This window comes from Chiloscyllium plagiosum, chromosome 38, assembly GCF_004010195.1.
Source record: "Chiloscyllium plagiosum isolate BGI_BamShark_2017 chromosome 38, ASM401019v2, whole genome shotgun sequence".
NCBI classification, from domain to species: domain Eukaryota; kingdom Metazoa; phylum Chordata; class Chondrichthyes; order Orectolobiformes; family Hemiscylliidae; genus Chiloscyllium; species Chiloscyllium plagiosum.
This window is the reverse complement of record NC_057747.1, coordinates 6,883,991-6,902,494: the sequence shown is the minus strand read 5'-3', so window position 1 is coordinate 6,902,494 and position 18,504 is coordinate 6,883,991. Positions and strand designations below refer to the sequence as shown.

The 18,504-nt window shown below is 42.2% G+C and overlaps 2 protein-coding genes across 3 annotated transcripts in view; one reads left to right on the top strand and one right to left on the bottom strand.

Moving 5' to 3' along the window:
- The window catches only part of hif1an (hypoxia inducible factor 1 subunit alpha inhibitor), a 79,441-nt gene extending 71,426 nt beyond the window's left edge, over nucleotides 1-8,015 (top strand). The window contains exons 5-8 of one of the 2 annotated variants that reach the window (XM_043678745.1): nucleotides 217-323; nucleotides 2,206-2,269; nucleotides 2,940-3,050; nucleotides 4,260-8,015. In XM_043678745.1, coding sequence (XP_043534680.1) covers nucleotides 217-323; nucleotides 2,206-2,269; nucleotides 2,940-3,050; nucleotides 4,260-4,304 — 327 coding nt within the window. In that variant the 3' untranslated portion in view covers nucleotides 4,305-8,015. The remainder of the gene's footprint in view (nucleotides 1-216; nucleotides 324-2,205; nucleotides 2,270-2,939; nucleotides 3,051-4,259) is intronic. The other variant, XM_043678746.1, reaches the window with a different exon arrangement.
- Nucleotides 8,016-9,471: 1,456 nt separating this feature from the next.
- The window catches only part of gpx9 (glutathione peroxidase 9), a 16,011-nt gene continuing 6,978 nt past the window's right edge, over nucleotides 9,472-18,504 (bottom strand). The window contains exons 3-5 of the mRNA XM_043678748.1: nucleotides 15,237-15,367; nucleotides 12,382-12,512; nucleotides 9,472-9,558 (exon numbers count right to left, since the gene is read on the bottom strand). Coding sequence (XP_043534683.1) covers nucleotides 9,483-9,558; nucleotides 12,382-12,512; nucleotides 15,237-15,367 — 338 coding nt within the window. The 3' untranslated portion in view covers nucleotides 9,472-9,482. The remainder of the gene's footprint in view (nucleotides 9,559-12,381; nucleotides 12,513-15,236; nucleotides 15,368-18,504) is intronic.

Here is an 18,504-nt window from a genome sequence, read left to right as displayed (position 1 = left end):
CCATTTCCTCTGGCAGTTCATTCTATACATGAACACTCTCTGTGTGAAAAAGTTGCCCCTCAGGTCTCTTTCAAGTCTTCCTCCTGTCACCATAAAACTTTGCCCCCTAGTTTTTTACTTCAGTGCAAATAGAAAACAAACATTCACCCATGCACATGAAACTCTCTTTTTAACCTTGGTAATTGAATTAGATTTTCTCTTTTGTTACCCATCTAGGTGGATTTTGAAAATCCAGATTATGAAAGGTTTCCTAACTTTAGGAACGTTGTTGGATATGAAACAGTGGTTGGACCTGGAGATGTATTGTACATCCCTATGTACTGGTAAGTAAACGTTAAAGTTAACATTCTTACAAACTATTGAGCAGATTTTGGTTCAAAAAGAAATTCATTATTGTATGCTAATTATTGGAAATTAAAGCAATATACAATATACTTTAATGTATCAGGCACAAATGGGAAGCAGAAACAACATATAATAAATCAAATCAAACATTTGCTCTACACGTTGGGTAAGCTGTTTTTGATGTGGAAGACTTTACATTTTCCCTACAATAGTGTTGGCAGGCACAGTAAGGATAACTTGTGAAATGGAAATCAGATGCACAGGGGCCTTTAGCATTTGTCCTGTAATTTAAAGAAAAAATGTGTCACCTTCATTCTGCTTGCAATCCTATGGTGAATTTCTTCAAGTGAATTGAAGCAGAATCAAATGATTTTAAAGAATAAAATCTACACCGGTTATAGTTAAGCAGAATAATTTATTAGATTAATCAATGAATATAAATAAACTAAACCAAACATAAAACATCATTCTCCCTACTAATCTTACAATATGGTAACCAGTTAGTACATGGCAAGACTTAAATAAAGTGAATAGTTAATCTGTTTTGTTGATGTTGTTCGAGAGGTAACCAGTGTACCCCGAGAAACTCCCTGCTTTTGTTGAAATATTTCCATATGGACCCTTGCATCCTAAGTAACTAGGTAGAACATCAGATGAAAGTCTCACATCATGACTGTCCTTCAGGCAGTGAAGCTTTCATTCAATACTGATCTTTATCAGATCAAGTCATGTTCTGATCTCCTGGAAGGAGCTTAAACTGGTTGGAAAATATTATTCAGCTTTCTGATGGTTGCTTTTGTTTTGTTATTTTAATTTTCACTTCTGTTTCCAGGCTGTCACAGGAATTTTGGTAATGCATGTGGATTTTTTAAAAGTATGTCGCTTGGACTCTTTAAGTAACACTCAGCAGTGATAGATTAGATTAGATTACATTACATTACAGTGTGGAAACAGGCCCTTCGGCCCAACAAGTCCACAACGACCTGCCGAAGCGCAACCCACCCATACCCCTACATTTACCCCTTACCTAACACTACGGGCAATTTAGCATAGCCAATTCACCTGACCTGCACATCTTTGGACTGTGGGAGGAAACCGGAGCACCCAGAGGAAACCCACGCAGACACAGGGAGAACGTGCAAACTCCACACAGTCAGTCGCCTGAGGTGGGAATTGAACCCGGGTCTCTGGCGCTGTGAGGCAGCAGTGCTAACCACTGTGCCACCGTGCCGCCCACTGAAAAATGGGCTGTGACTAGGTAAAGCATGTTAGTCTGCAAAGTAGCAGGGTGAGGGACTGATTCTTTAACTGGTGCTGCTGCAGCTACAACTACTAATTACATTAGAGCTGAAACACATATTCTGGCAGGAATAATATACTCATGTGTAATAAAAACTTTTTTGCTTCAATTTCTGGTGTATTTGGGTCAGAATTTTATATACCCGTAGTGATGACATCAGTTTCCATTATTCCCTTGCTTCCTTTAGGCCTGCAAGATCTTCAACAGCTGCTCTGTTCCCAAGAATTTGATTGTGTGATTTTGCTATGCTAAAGGGTGAAAAAGATTAGATGCATTCACATCTAGAATTATTTTTTAAAGATGCAGCTTAAGTATATCCAGCACTTCTGTATATCTGACAAGATAATGACTCAGACTCATTCTGGAGTCCAGCTGTGATCATGTCACTACCTGGCAACTTGACTTATAAAAATTGATCAGAATGACAAGTAACTTGGTTTTATGCAACATGAACAGGCAGCTAATTATAATAATTTATCCAACTCTAACAACATGTTGCTGGTAATCTTTAACATTGTTCTAGATCAGTGCCCCATAGTAATAATTTAATTTAATTACAGGTGGCATCATATTGAATCATTGCTTAATGGAGGAATCACTATTACTGTCAACTTCTGGTACAAGGTAAGTGTCGCAAGAGATCAATTTACATTCTTACATTCAGTCATTTCAAGTCAAGTTCTTGAATAATGTATGCTCTTCCAAATCTTTACTGATATTTCCAGGAATTCCTTCAATCAGGTTCTGCCCCTTACCAAATTAGCTTGCATCAAAGTCACTGTGCCCTCCTCACCTTTCTCAACACAGCTGCAGCCTTTTACAGGGCTGGTCACATCATCCTTCTCCCAGCACCTCTCTGTTGTCCAGTTTGGTGGGACTGCTGTCACCTCGATCCATTGCATCGAAGAGACTGTATCAGTATACATTGTAATTGTTCAAGCAGGAATACCAGTAAAAACTGTTATTGTTTTTAATACAATGAAGAAGAGGAGAGGACAGTTAAAATCTCTGTTGACTAACAGTTGAAACCAACTATCAGACATTGATTGGTGTAAGCCATTCAAATGTTATATTTGTAAACTTAACGTATCAGTGAAATAATTTATTTTCATCAGGAGATAAGATGTGGGTCAGGTTTTTCTAACATGTTCTGCTGTTAAATCCACACAAATGCAGTGTACATGTAATATTTGAACTTTGAAGAATTTGCGATGTTGACAGGCATGCTAAATTTAATTTTCAAACAGCAGTGCAGTGGAGCAAAGCTGCTATTAATGTTCCTGTTTATTTTAAGGGTGCACCAACTCCAAAGAGGATTGAGTATCCATTGAAATCCCATCAGAAGGTCGCAATTATGAGGAATATAGAAAAAATGCTGGGAGAAGCTCTAGGGGAGCCACAGGAGGTAAACTAGATGACAACTTCCAGCTAGTCCATGTATATCCTTAATAACTCAATGCAAATTAGTAGTAGGCAGCATGAAACACAGCTAATGTAGGGATGCAATACAGCCAAGTGACCTGGTTTGTAGCCTTTAGTAACAAAATTCTGCTGTAACAGAAAATATCCATTGGTTTTATTCATTTTCAGGGTGTGGGAGTCACTGGTAAGGCCAGCATTTATTGTCCATATCTAATTTTCCTTGAAGATAGTGTTGAGTTGTCGTCTTGAGTAGGGCTTTTTTCAGAGAGCAGTTAAAAGTCAACCAAAGCCAAAATATATAGGCCACCAAGCTAATTTCCTCACTTAAAAGACATTGGTGAACTAGGTCAATTTTTCCATCAGTCCAGTAGTACATTGTTTCCATTAAAGATATCCTTTGTTTTTTTAATTCCAGGCTCATTTTCTGAACTAAATTTCAATTTCCCAGCTAATGTGGTAGGATTTGAAGTTTCGTTCGTCCAATCCTCTGGACTACAACATCAGTTTACATTTACTGCAGTAAAACCCCACTAGCTGTTTCAAGGACACATTACAAAACAAAATGTGACACCAAGCCATATCCATTCAGACCAGACCTCACATAATTGCTCTTTCCAAATTATTTTGTCTTTTCCTATTTTTAACTCTGGTGGTGTCACGTGCTGTGGGTCTTAGCTATTCACTGAAACTTCTCAACAGAAAACATCTGCAGTTACAATTACCTGCTCAGTGAGTGAAGCAAGAAGAAACTCGTGTTTACCTGAAATAGAAAAAATGACAACTTCCGAATGTCCTGATTTCACATTTTCATTTAAAAGACAGCACCTGTCATAGTGCATCGCTCCCTCAATACTGTGTCGAGTTTCAGGCTCAGCTTGTCCTGAGATCCTGAAGTGGAGCTTGAACCCTGATCTTCTGACTTGGGCAAGAATGTTCCCAACTTAAAAAGACACTCAAGCAAGTATAGAACAGTGCTACATTAATCAATAACTGAACAAGTAGCAAATATCACCATTAGTCTCAGAACAAGATTGGAAAACAGACTAACTGCAATGCAGAGTACATAACTTGCAAAGTTATTGTGCAGATGTGATTATAATCATACTTTGTACAATCACTCCAGCATATTGTGCAGGTTCCCATTTATTTGGGTGGTATCCTAAAACGAATTATTTATTTTCTTCCTGGCTAGGTTGGGCCATTATTAAACATGATGATAAAAGGCCGATATGATTAACCGTCATCCTGTCGACGTTTTCTTGGAGTAAATGGCGCCGAGCAAATTGTACACGAGCATTACATGCCTGGACTGAATGCAGATGCAGGAAATTCTTCCTCTTGTTCAAAGTTGGCTGCCATTGATTGTTGAAGTGAATTTTTATATCCACCATCTGTGTGCCTGTCAGACAGAAGATTCTGAAAACTAAAGTCTGATATCAACTGATTGGCACATTGCCCTAGATGCATTATAGCACTGAGTGTGTATGTAGACCACATTCCACCAATTTGTATGGTTTTAAGTTTCTTTTTGAAACCGAAACTAAAATGAGCACTTTGTGCCGATTCTGTTGGAATGATGGTCTTGGGCTAAATGCTGTTGGTTTCCTTTTGTGACTCTTTAAAAAAAAGAGAAGGCTCTTCCACAGTTGAGCCTAAAAATTGGCTACTTTTCATTTTAATAGCTCATAGTTCATGATCAATGCCTGTGACTTACACTGGTGTCTTAGAATACTTGGTTTGAAATGTTAACAGGTGGCAGTGGCATACAGCACCCAAATTAAAACGCTGTCAACAATTTGGAGATGAATCTCTGGTTGAAAGCCAGACTTTTATGTTTTACACAACATTCAGCAAGTGTTTGTGATCCAAAGTAGATTACCAGTCTGTGTCCTAGTGATGTAATGCTGCAGTATTGATTGTTATTCTGTTACCCAAATGAATCTTGTTGCTATTATGAGGGACAATATAATGAACAACATCACTTTAGGAACCCCTGGTTGCACTTCTATAATTTAGTCTTGGAGCATTCCGACATGTTCAGATGTTTTCCGTCTTTCACTGTCCGCTCTCTCGCTCCACCTGTATGTCTCTTTTTAGTCTGTCTGTCTTTCACTCTCCCTTCCTCTCTCTGTCTCTCCCTCTCCTCTTCACGCTCCACTGTCTCCCCACTCTATTATCTGACCCTGAGCAGCACTTTGTAACAATGCGTTTTCAGTTTTAATAAGAGACCTTATACAAAAACTGACAATAACAGGGCTTGGTGGAGGTTTAATATCACATTCTGTATCATAATGTCAGCTTCAAATCAAAAAACAAACTGCCTGTAAACTGTCAATCCTAAATCGTAGACAGCCCAGCTTAACTTCCCATCTGAACAATCTTAAAATCAAATAAAAAGCAAAACACTGTAGATGCTGAAAATCTGATCAAAACACAAAGAACACTGCATTCAGCAGCTCAGAGAACAACTTGGAGCAAACAGACCAGATGTTTTCAAAACCAAAAACACCGCTTATGTTGTTCTATTAAATGTAAAGTAACCTTCTTCACTTCCCATCTTTGCCTAGAGGTAACTCATTTCAAGTTCCTTTCAACTACCTTGCTAGAGGGCATCACATCATTTACTGCTCAGTATATCCCAGCAAGTTACTCAGTCTGTTGAAGCACTCATGCTCTTAGTTATGATAGAATTAATGAGAGAATTTCTAAAATCTAAATCTCCTTTTTTCTCATTAACTATATATATGTCTTTTACTCAAGGAAGGAGATGGAATGAGAATTTGTTTCTGCCTTTGTCAATAATAGAGTGCACCTTGGTAGTGTAATAAGAATATTAAATATCACTTTTTTATCATCTGCTGCTAAGTTAGACATACCTACAGTCTGAGTGCTACCTCTTGGAAATACAGTAAGAATCCAGGGTGTGGAATTCTGTCTTAGGTGGGACATCAGGAGGGAGACGAAAGGCTGCTCTTGTGTATCTTTTATCAGCCACTGCATAATCAGAAACCAAGTAAACAAGTGGGTGCAGCTGAGACCGTTTTTAAATCTAAAACTAAAAAGTGTTACTTAAATTTGCTTCTTATGGTTTGGTTTGTTTTGGTCTGTCCCCAGTGGAAGAAAATCAGACCCTGTCCCACTCCCCCATTCCATCTCTCTCCTTCCTTACAATGTCATTGCTGAGGATCAGCTACTAGAGTTGAGTGACTCTTCTTTTGATGCCTCCCTCCTTCTCTATGTAATCCATGAGGTTGATAGCAGAATTGTGAATTTTTATCTATTGGGAAGGGTTGAACAAGCTAGAATTTTTCTCTCTGTAGGAAAAAAAAGTTAAGAAGTGATATCTATAATTGCCACGAGGTTTGCTAAGGGAGACGTAGAGAAGATGGGAAGAGCAAAACTAGGGAGTAATACTTGTCCCAAGTGTTGAGACTGTTGAGCTTGCAGACACATGGTGATTTTGAGGGCAGTATTTTAAGTACCTAAGAGAGCAAATGAGACAGAAAGAGCAGCCAAGGTGGGAGAAAGCTGCTGTGATCAGGAACTCACCAAACAAGGAAGTGGAGCCCCCCATCCTGTGACATTTGTGTGCTTGTGATGTTACTGACTCATCTTGATAGGGCCACACTGAGGGCTCCTTGATCAGATCGATCAGGATTAAATACTTTCCTCACTGCAGCCCTGTCAGATTGTCTGTGAGGAGCTATAGACACGACTGGTTGAATCATTCTGTGGCTGAACACTTCTGTAATTGGACATCCCTCGACAGCAACAAAATGGAAAAGCTTTTCTTCTTTTAAATTAGTATGTGGCCTTAGACAGTTTCCTTTCTGACTCACAACAAAAGCACTTTGAGATTTTCCATCTGCCATCTCGTCAGAAACCAACAGCGTTTTTACTTTAACTGCCTTTGCGCCAGCAAATTACTGTTGGTCCTGCCTTGTGAAAGAAGCTAGCAGTGTTGGTGGAGAGACAGAGAGAATGGATGACAGAATATCTCTCACTGTCTCACATATGACAAATATCTTGATACTGAAGCAGGTGTGAACTGTGGATAGTTAGCCTTTCAAAGGTTTCTCATTTGAAAGCTTTTTATGGGTGAAATTTAACAGTCCCTGATTTTGTGCATGGCTGCTGGCCTTTTGTTTTTGCCCTGTAAGTGACAAACATGGGACTGTATTTTGGCCTTGATGATTTTCGTGATTGTGAGCAAAACAATTTTTTTTTTAACAATGTGGATGTAGTCTCAGACAAGAACACAAAAGGAGCAGTTTATCAAAAGATTTATTTTTCAAAACTATGACTGTTATATGTTGGTCTGTAACTTCAGAAGGGATTGGTGTACTCCATCATGGAACCACATAAAGAAATTCGCTGAGTGACAAACCCTTCATTCTAAGACTCTGAAACGTCCTATACCAGACGCATTTCAATTCTGATGCACCCTCAGTATTCCCCCATTAGACAGTGCTCAATGGTTACTATCCTTAAAATTATTATCCCTTTGTGAAAAACAGTGATCAATTTTTGGAAGTAACACAGGTGAATTGGAAGGTCAAAGTATACACCATTTCATTTATATTTTGTGGGATTTTTGTTTTAAGCATTTCCTGGAGAAAGTATTGGATTCACAAGCAGCGAGTGTCCTTGATCAGTGATTTTAAAGCAGGGTGTTGGGAAAATCTTCAGCTAAACTGTTTTATTTCCTTCTGCTCCCACCAAACCACCCCCCCCCCCCCCCCGCCAACACACACACACACACACACTTACATTTCATAAGCCTAACAATAATAATCTTAATTAACGTCTGGTATATACCTGACATGTATAATTTAAATTCCTGTACAAAATGTTCCAAGTCAACATTTTTTTAAATCCCACTGTTTTGCTGTAATTCTGTTAATGATATGTGTGTAAATTGTCCAAGATATAAAATATTGAAGATTAATATTGGCTGTTTTAATTGTTAAAATCAACTGGTATGATGGTAAACCATTCAGATTGTTTGAATCCCAGCCTTTGCTGAGCTTGTTGATTGAGCTGGGACTTGACGCATTCATAGAGTATAGAACACTACAGCACAGGAATGGGCCCTTCAGTGCCGAACATGATGCCAAATTAAACTAATCCCTTGGTTCATATCCTTCCATTCCTTGTACCTGCCTCCATCACCACCCAGTGATTCAGATCAAACAAGGAATTCAATTCATGGAATTCCACTGTCCAATTTGCCTTTTTATAAAGAAATTCCCTTAATGGCCAATGGATGGCAAGGCCTGAGTTTGAAATTACTATTTGCAATCAAAGGTCTTCTAATAAAAAAGTGAGCAGGCTAAAGAGTGAGGGGCCAGACGGAATGGTCACAATATTGGAGAAGGGCCCACAACAACTCAGTTGAATGTGAGCAAGGCAGTGGAACCCAGAGGGCAGGACTCATTACTTTCATTCTCGGCCTCAACATTAAGGTAGTTGAAATCCAAGCTCAGCGCAACCTGATGGACATGTTGGCACCACTCGGAACAATTAGTAACAGGCTCCTCCTGGTCATTAATGTCAAAGCTGACGTGCTTCAAGAGGAGTTTCAGAGTGGCCTGGATTATGTATCAGTGACACATATGAACACTAGAGGAATTATGTTAGGAATGTCTTCAGATTCATTGGGAGAACCAGCGAACAAATGCTACTCTGAAGCCAGCTCCACAAGCATTTGGATGATACTCTAGCAGAATCAACTTCAATGAACTGGACACTCAAATAGTGCCTCCCTACCAGATCTTGTTTGCTCAACCCTCAAATTGCCAAGATTCTAGGAGAGGACAAAGAAAACACTTCAAAGAGGAAAAAATAATTAAATACAAATATTTCTTCTGTTGGTGGGATATAGTTTCACAACTCTGAACACTTCTGTAATTGGGCATCCCTCGAAAGCAACAAAATGGAAAGCCTTTCCTTCCACAAATGTCCAATCGATTATTGGAGCCATTGTAATGGAGCCGTACCATGTCTTCATTCCAAGATCTACACTGGACAGTCACTGTGAGGGAAGGGAAACTTATTGTCTTGCTCGCTCCCTCATTCAGGGCCAGTTGGCAATGGATGGATATACTCCATTTGTGATACTTAAAATTCAGATTATTCCTAATTTCACACGAATTCACTTCAGACTTGATGATTTTTTAAATGCTTTTTATTGTGTCAAAAACTTTCCGGAAACTGATGAAGGGAGCACTTTGTGGCGGGATAATATAAATTCGGAGTGTTTCAACCCCTCTTCCACCGCTCCCTCAACCTGGATCAGAACAGTTGAGCCCACTGGTTCAGTCGTTTCCTCAACTTTCTTCATTTAGTCTCCATCTGTTTCTAGACTTGGTCTCAAACAGGTCCTTTTAATGAAGGATTTCTATCTTTACGTAATCTAAACGTAACTCTTCTGGTGTTGCAGCATCAAAATATCATCTTCAATAACGTCGAATGGTGTAGCAAGGTCGTACCTACAAATAGAGACCAGACTGGTGATTGGCGACTGGGAGTCCAGAACAAAGGACAGAAACTTAGATTTTGAACCAGGCCGCTCCGGGTGATGCCAAGCCACACTTGCTCTCACAGAGATTTTGGAAATTCAGAACTCACCTCCCCACAAAAATAAGGGGGTTGAGACCGCAATGATGAATGAAAAATTTGGGGGTAAGAATAGCAAGGATCGTGCAAACAAAATGGTGATAAGATACAAACTCACTGTGATCTATTTGAATGGTGCATAAGCTCAAGGAACTGAATCACCTTCTCCTGTGAGGTGCATCATAACATAATCAGAAGTAAGCAACATTTTTCAGGGGGCAGTTAAAGAACATTAATATTTAACAAAAATCAATTATCACTTTATGGCTGATTTTATTCATTAAATAGCTGCATGGTGGACCTCCAGATCACTTCCAGTAACATTTCCACAATCTCACCTTCTCTCCTTAAACAATGAAGTTCGGGGAAATGAGGCTATCAATAACAAAGGTGAGACTGGCCTATTTTGTACAAATTGCCTACAATGGAAATGTCTTTTATGTCATCATGTGATAACTGCCTACTCTCGAGATATCAGTCTGGACAGTGAGTAGAAGCAAAATATTGAATGCTGTTTCCCAATCGAAGAGAAGGTTTTTGCACTTATATAGCGCCTTTCATAATCTTTGAGCATTTTCAAGCCGATTAAATCCTTCCGAAGTGCAATCACAGATACAACATGGAAAGCGAGCCAATCAATTTGTGCACAGCATACACTGTAATGGGTTTCCTCAGAAATACAGGTCAGTTCAAGGCTGTTTAAGGATGAGTAACAAATTCTGGCCTTGCCAGTCATGACCACATCCTGTGAAATAATAACGAAAATAAAATACTTTTGGTCAGCACACCAAACTCTGCTGCTTTTCAAAGTAGTGCCATTGGAGGGAAAAATGAGAGGGAAGGTGGGGCCTTACCGCTTAGTATCTCATCTGAAAGATAGGACTTTCTCCAGTGAAACACTGCCTCAGTACTGCACTAGAGTGTCTTGGTGCAACCTCCTGCAGTGAAGTCTGTATCGTGACCCTTTGTTGTCCCAGGAACATGGGGCTAGTTTAGGAGTTTGTCTCAGCACAGCTCAGGAATCAAATGTCTGACCGCTCCATGCTGCATGGTCATGATACTGATGTGACACCCAGCTGCAATGACCAAAATGAGAAGGCCTGTAATGTTGTGCAGTCAAGTTAGCTGACAATACAAAGTTAGGTAGAAAGAAAAGAAAGTTGTAGGGAGGATACAGTGGGTGTGAAGGGATGGAAGGAGTGGTCAAGAGCATGGCAGAGGGAATACAATGTGGAGTAATATGATGTTATTCACTTTGGGTAGAAAAACAGAAAAAAGACTTTTTTTAATGTGACAGGCTGGAAATTTGTTAGGGACCTGGGTGACCTTGTACATAATTCTGAAAGTTAAGGCACAGAGGACAGTATTTCATTAGTGAGGCAAATAGCATGTTAGCCTTCATTGCAAAGGCATTACAGTTTTAAAGGAAAGAATTGTTACTGTAAGTATAGATATGCCTGGAGTACTGTGTACAGCTTTAGTCTCCTTTTGCAAGGAAGAAGATATTTGCCTTAGAGAATGTGCAGTGAAGGGTCATGCTGCTGATTCCTGGTCGAGAGTGTGGTGCTGGAAAAGCACAGCAGGTCAGGCAGAATCTGAGGAACAGAAAAATCGACATCAGGAATTCCTGATGAAGGGCTTATGCCTGAAACGTCGATTTTCCTGCTCCCCGGATGCTACCTGACTTGCTGTGCTTTTCCAGCACCACACTCTTGACTCTAATCTCCAGCATCTGCAGTCCTCGCTTTCACCCGGCTGATTCCTGGCACAAGCGAACTGTCTTCCGTGGAGAGATTGAGAAAACAATACTCTTGAATTTGCAAGATCGAGTGGCAATCTTGCAGCAGTGTGAGGGGTTCTTGAGGGATTTGACAGCATTGATGCTGGAAATGATTCCTCTGGCTGAGGAATCCAGGATAGTCTTTGAGCGAGAAGTTGGTCATTCGGGACTGAGATGAAGAGAAAAGTTTTCATTCAAAGCAGTGTGAAACTTTGGGATTCTCGACTTGAGAGGGCTATGGGAGCTCAAATGATCAGTCTGTTCAGGGCTGAGATTTTCTTTGATTCACTTATAGGATAAGTGTGGTACTGAGCGAATATTTATTGCCTGTTCCTGGTTGCCCTTGAGAAGGTGATGGTGAGCTGTTTTCTAGATCTGCTGCCATCCACATGCTGTAGGTGGATCACAATGCTTTTCAGGAGGCACTTCCAGGATTTTGACCCAGTGACACTGAAGTAATGGTGATACATTTCCAAGTCAAGATGGCTAGGGGAACTTGTAGGGGGTGGTGTTCCCATTAATCTGCTGCCCTTGCCCTTCTAGATGGTAGTAGTTTGGAAGATGCTGTCTAAAGATCTTTAGTGAATTGGATTGGCACATTTTTAGGGAATTGGTACATTAAAGGGAAATACGGAATACGGAGATGGTAGGGACGGTGAAGTTTGGGGAGAGATCTGCCATGCTCACACACTGAACAGTGGGATAGATGTAATGGACTGAATGGTGTACTCTTGCTCCTGTTTCTTAGGTTCTTATTTTCTAAAAGTCATCAATAAGTTCCCAATCATGATTTTTCTTTCCATTGACGACTTAGAATGGAGTTCGCAGAGTACCCTGATTGATGCCTGTGGATTCAGGTGGAGCGGAATTGGTGGAAGATACCTCAGTTTCCCATTCACACCAGTGTGCGCCTTACCTTTTATATGGTCGCCCATTCAGATCAACCAAGAACTTCTCAAAGTTCCAGCGAACGTCACTCACTTTCAACGGTGACCAGTGCAGCCTTGTTTGGTCACCAATGACAGGGTTGACAAAGGGACATGAAACCTGGAAAGTGAAATAGCTCTTCAGAGGCCAGCATCCCATCATGAATCACCCTTTATTCATAAATGCATAGCCTTTGACAATAGCACTGCCTCTCACTGAGTCAGGCATTCAGGAGTCTCAATAACACTGACATTTAGCCCAGTCTTTCCTGATTGGACCAGATTAACAACCCAAGTTAGGGAACTCATATTCTATAATGTTCAGCTGACTGACCTCATTACAATCACTACAGAAAGGATAGCTGTAAGCACTTTTCGCAAACTTCACCCAGATGTTTTCCAGCCAATTTTTTGAACTGGAGTCTCAGCTATAATGTAGAAAAAACAGTTCATACCTAGCAAGCTCACAGCCTGACCTTGTGGATCAGGCAGACTGGACTGTATAGCAAACCAGAAACAAAACACAAGAACAGATTTCAGCTTCTAATACCGCACCCCCTTCCCCCCCATCGTTCTCCTCACTGCATGTTCAAAGGAATTAATACAACTTGTAAAGATGGGAAATGGTGTCGACTGAAAACATTGCTGGGACAACTACAATTCGTCATTTACATGTAAATTTGATCCTGGCAGCTACCAATCCTTTGCTTCACAGTGACATGGCCCTGACAGACCTGTGTTTCTGGATCAGTGGTGCTGGAAGAGCACAGCAGTTCAGGCAGCATCCGAGGACAGGCAAAATCGACGTTTCGGACAAAAGCCTTTCATCAGGAATAAAGGCAGAGAGCCTGAAGCATGGAGAGATAAGCTAGAGGAGGGTGGGGGTGGGGAGAAAGTAGCATAGAGTAGTTGCAGTGGGAGAGAGACTCCCTGAGATTCTTGTAGAGAGAGGAGGAAAACTTCTTCTTTAACCCTACTGCGAATCCATTTTTTCCAGCATCTGCAGTCATTGTTTTAACCTGTGTTTCTGCACATGTGTAGTTACTGTGCCATCTAGTGGTTAAAAATCACACAACACCAGGTTATAGTCCAACCGTTTTAATTGGAAGCACTAGCTTTTGGAGAACCACTCCTTCATCCGGTGGTTGGCCTGATGAAGGAGCGGCACTCCGAAAGCTAGTGTGCTTCCAATTAAAACGGTTGGACTATAACCTGGTGTTGTGTGATTTTTAACTTTGTACACCCCAGTGCAACACCGGCATCTCCAAATCATGACTACCATCTAGTGGTGGTATTGATAATAAACGCAGCCCCCAGACTAACCAAACAAACCCATAACAATTAAACCATTGAACACTATGTACCATAGACCACTGTCATAGAGTGACAATAGCACCAGCATGCCTGACTCAGACACAGGGTAATGGCAATGACAGTCCATTCAGATTGTCCATCAATGAAGCAAATTTAGACACTGATTTACCTCTTTATTCCCACTCTTTCTGAATAATATGCATGACACCCTCATGGTCAAACATTAAGTAGATTGAGACTTTACTCACTGGGGATTCGAAGAATGAGAGGTGGTCTAATTGAAACATATGGGATTCTTTAAAGGGCTTGACAGGGTAAATGCTGAGAAGATGTTTCCCCTCATGAGAGAGTCTAGGACAAGGAGACATCCTCTCAGAATAAAGGGGCACCAATGTAAGATTGTCTCAATGAGTTGTGTGTCTTTGGAACTCCTTGCTACAAAGAGCTATTGGGGGTGGGGTGTGGAACAGTGTCCTTGTGTATACTTAAGACTGAGATAATAAATTCTTGATCAGTCAGGGAATCAAGGGTGAAAAGGCAGGAAAGGAGACATGAGGAATGTCAGATCAGTCATGATCCTGTTGAATGATGGGGGTGGCTGGATGGGCTGAATGGCCTACTCTTGTTCCTATTTCTAATGGTCTTATGGACATTCAGTAGATACACATTTGGAGTGACATTCAGACACAATGCAAGGACATGGCCATAAACTTATCATTAAGACCAGAAGAGATTGTAAAGAGCTTTTAGTGAGCTAAGGGTCATTCTCAACAAGAATATTATGGAGCAAACCAAACCATGAGGCAACATTAGGGCGGGTGGCTAACAGCTTGGTCCAGGAGGTAGATTTTAAGAAGCATCTTCAGTGCGGGGGAAGAGGTTTAGAGAGAGAATTCCGAACATAGGATGTAGGCAGTCGAAGGTATGGCTACTAGTGGTGCAGCAGCTAAAGTCAGGAATGCCCAATAGGTTCAGAATGAGAGGAGTTCAGATATCAAGGTGTGTTGTGCAAGTAGGAGTTAACAAAGATAGTGAGGGGAAAGGCAAGGAGCTGTTTGAAAACATGGAGGAGAATTTTAAATCGGAGGCATTGCTTAACCAAGAGCCAATGTCAGCAGTCAAAGGGTAATAGTTAAATCAGACTCCAGCATGGGACTGTGCTTTCTGTTTCTAATTTATTGCTTCTCTCTCTCTCTCTCTCTCTTTTTTTCTGTCTCTCTCTTTTCTTCTGTATCAAGGCTTCTTAGTTTAGGGAGTTGGACGGGGTGGGGGGAACTCCAGGGATGAAGGAAGTATCTCTGTAATTCTTCAGGCAACATGAACATGAGGCAGGCTTGATGGACTAACTACTCACATCCTGCCCACTGTTAATGCATGCTTTAATGTAAGGAGAGAGCAAGTCAGCTGAGGGTGATCATTAATAACAGTCACTGAATGTCAACAAGACCCTGAGTATAAATAACATATAGATGGAAAGGTCAATGATAATTAGCGTTACTAATTTATTGGGTGACTTCCCAATGACACTGACCTTCAAAAACGTGTAGAGAGGATGCTCTTTCTCGCCATTCACCTCAATCTTGCCAAATATGGGAAATTTAGGAACAAAGCCCCCTCCTGGACGCACAAACTTGAGAAAATTCAGAGTCTCGTGGTCTTTCTCTAAAAAGGCATGTTTAGCACAACATTAAGCCCGGAGTCTAACATAGACACTGCAACATCTCATCTCAAAAGGCTTTTAATGATTGATCAGGTGATGTGTTAACAGTACTTGTTAAAAATACAAGACAGAGCTCCCATCTGAATTGTAATTTCAGTTTATCATAGAATCCCTACAGTGTGGAAACAGGCCATTTGGCCCAACAAGTCCACACTGACTGTCCGAAGAGTAACCTACCCAGATCCATGCCCGTACCCTATTACTCTACATTTCCTCTGAACAATGTACCTAACCTGCACATCCCTAGACACTATGGGCAATTTAGCATGGCCAATCCACCTAACCTGCACATCCTTGGACTGTGGGAGGAAACCGGAGCACTCAAAGTACACCAACGCAAACATGGGGAGAATGTGCAAACTCCACACAGTCGCCCGAGGCTGGAATCGAACCTGGATCCCTGGCGCTGTGAGGGGCTGGCATTGGGTATCAGGCTGGCCTCTGCAGTATTCCGGTCATCAGAGTCATTCCTGTCATGGGCCTGCTCAATGTAATGCCAATGATGTTGTATACAATGCATTATTCTGCTCAGACAGAGGTGTATCTCTTTAAGACTGGAAGGCGTATCGTTAAGTGAGCTTGTTGTTTGGTTCAAAAACATTGCAGATTAGACGGCTGTTGGCAGTTTCAGGCTGTCAGTAAGAAGCAGCCAGCAATGGAGTGTAATGTATTTGCTAAATACATTTACAATACTGGTAAGTCATTATTATGTGAAAATGTTGTGCAGAGCACGCAGTTGCTTATTAATTCTCTGTTGGATGAGACCATCAATGACAAGGGTGACATTTATTAGCTGCCCTAGGAAGAAGTTGGGTCACTTCCTTGCACCATTGCAAGTGGAGAAACTGAGGACTGCAGATGCTGGAGATCAGAGCTGAAAATGTGTTGCTGGAAAAGCGCAGCAGGTCAGGCAGCATCCAAGGAGCAGGAGAATCGACGTTTCGGGCATGAGCCCTTCTTCAGGAATGAGGAAAGTGTGCCAAGCAGGCTAAGATAAAAGGTAGGGAGGAGGGACTTGGGGGAGGGGCGTTGGAAATGCGATAGGTGGAAGGAGGTTAAGGTGAGGGTGATAGGCCGGAGTGGCGTCACCCTATTAGGTAACATCTTCAGTGGGCCTCAGGCGAAGCATTGCTGAAAATGACATCACCAACCCAAAGAAGCCCAAGAATATAAATAGAAAGCAGAAAATGAACCTTCCAGCTCAGTGAGCAAACCTACGTCCACTTACACGGTACCCAGGAAAGACCTAAAGACAGAGCTAAGATGAGCAAGGAGGGGACATAAGAAGTTGTTGATGGATAGGATCAGGGAAAACCCTAAAGCTTTCTATTGGTATATAAGGGATAAAACAATGACTAGAATAAGATTAGGGCCAGTCAAGGACAGTAGTAAGAAGTTGTACGTGGATTCAGAGGAGAAAGGGGAAGCACTAATTGAATATTTTTCGTCAGTACTCACGCAAGTTTTGCATTTCTTGCGGTTGCAGGGGAAGGTGCTGGGAGTGGAGGTTGGGTTGGTGGGGGGTGTGGACCTAACGAGGGAATCACAGATGGAGTGGTCTTTTCGGAACGCTGATAGGGGAGGGGAGGGAAATATATCCCTGGTGGTGGGGTCCGTTTGGAGGTGGCGGAAATGACGATGGATGATATTGTAGGTACTGGTTGTCCTGGTTGCGTCCAAATTTTGTTGGTCTGAACGTAGTCCAGAGTCTGTGCACGGTCAGTCGGTTCCGTAGGCAGGTGCTGAGGAAGGAGATGTGGCTGTGGTAGTGAGTCTGTTTGAGAACGTGGCTGAAGAGCTTCTGGGCAGAGGAGATGACCTGGGGTGTGCAGTGAGAGAAGGACTCACTGAAATCCATGTAGAGGGAGGAAGAGAGCTTCTTCAAGGAAGGCATTCTTGCAAGAGGATTCGCAGTAGGTTAAAATCTTCTAGGAGAAAGTGAGGGCTGCAGATGCTGGAGATCAGAGCTAAAAATGTATTGATGTAGGTACTGGTTGTCCTGGTTGGGTCCAAATTTTATTGGTCTGAATATAGTCCAGAGTCCGTGCGGGGTCAGTCGGTTCCGTAGGCAGGTGCTGAGGAAGGAGATGTGGCTGTGGTAGCGAGCCTGTTTGAGAACGTGGCTGAAGAGCTTCTGGGCCGAGGAGTTGGAGGTACTAGTTGTCCTGGTTGGGTCCAAATTTTGTTGGTCTGAACGTAGTCCAGAGTTCATGCGGGGTCAAACACATTTTTAGCTCTGATCTCCAGTCCTCACTTTCTCCTAGAAGATTTTAACCTACTGCGAATCCTCTTGCAAGGATGCCTTCCTTGAAGAAGCTCTCTTCCTCCCTCTACAAGGAGCTCAGTAAGTCCCTCTCTCACTGCACACCCCAGGTCATCTCCTCTGCCCAGAAGCTCTTCAGCCACGTTCTCAAACAGACTCACTACCACAGCCACATCTCCTTCCTCAGCACCTGCCTACGGAACCGACTGACCCTGCACAGACTCTGGACTAAGTTCAGACCAACAAAATTTGGACCCAACCAGGACAACCAGTACTTACAGTATCATCCGTCATCATTTCCGCCACCTCCAAGCGGACCCCACCACCAGGGATATATTTCCCTCCCCTCCCCTATCAGCGTTCCGAAAAGACCACTCCCTCCGTGACTCCCTCGCCAGGTCCACACCCCCCACCAATCCAACCTCCACTCCCGGCACCTTCCCCTGCAACCGCAAGAAATGCAAATCTTGCGCCCACACCTCCCCCCTTACTTCCCTCCAAGGCCCCAAGGGATCCTTCCATATCCGCCACAAATTCACCTGCACCTCCACACACATCATTTACTGCATCCGCTGCACCCGATGTGGCCTCCTCTATATTGGGGAGACAGGCCGCCTACTTGCGGAACATTTCAGAGAACACCTCTGGGACACCCAGACCAACCAACCCAACCACCCCGTAGCCCAACACTTTAACTCCCCCTCCCACTCCACCAAGGACATGCAGGTCCTTGGACTCCTCCATCGCCAGACCATGGCAACACGACGGTTAGAGGAAGAGCGCCTCATCTTCAGCCTGGGAACCCTCCAACCACAA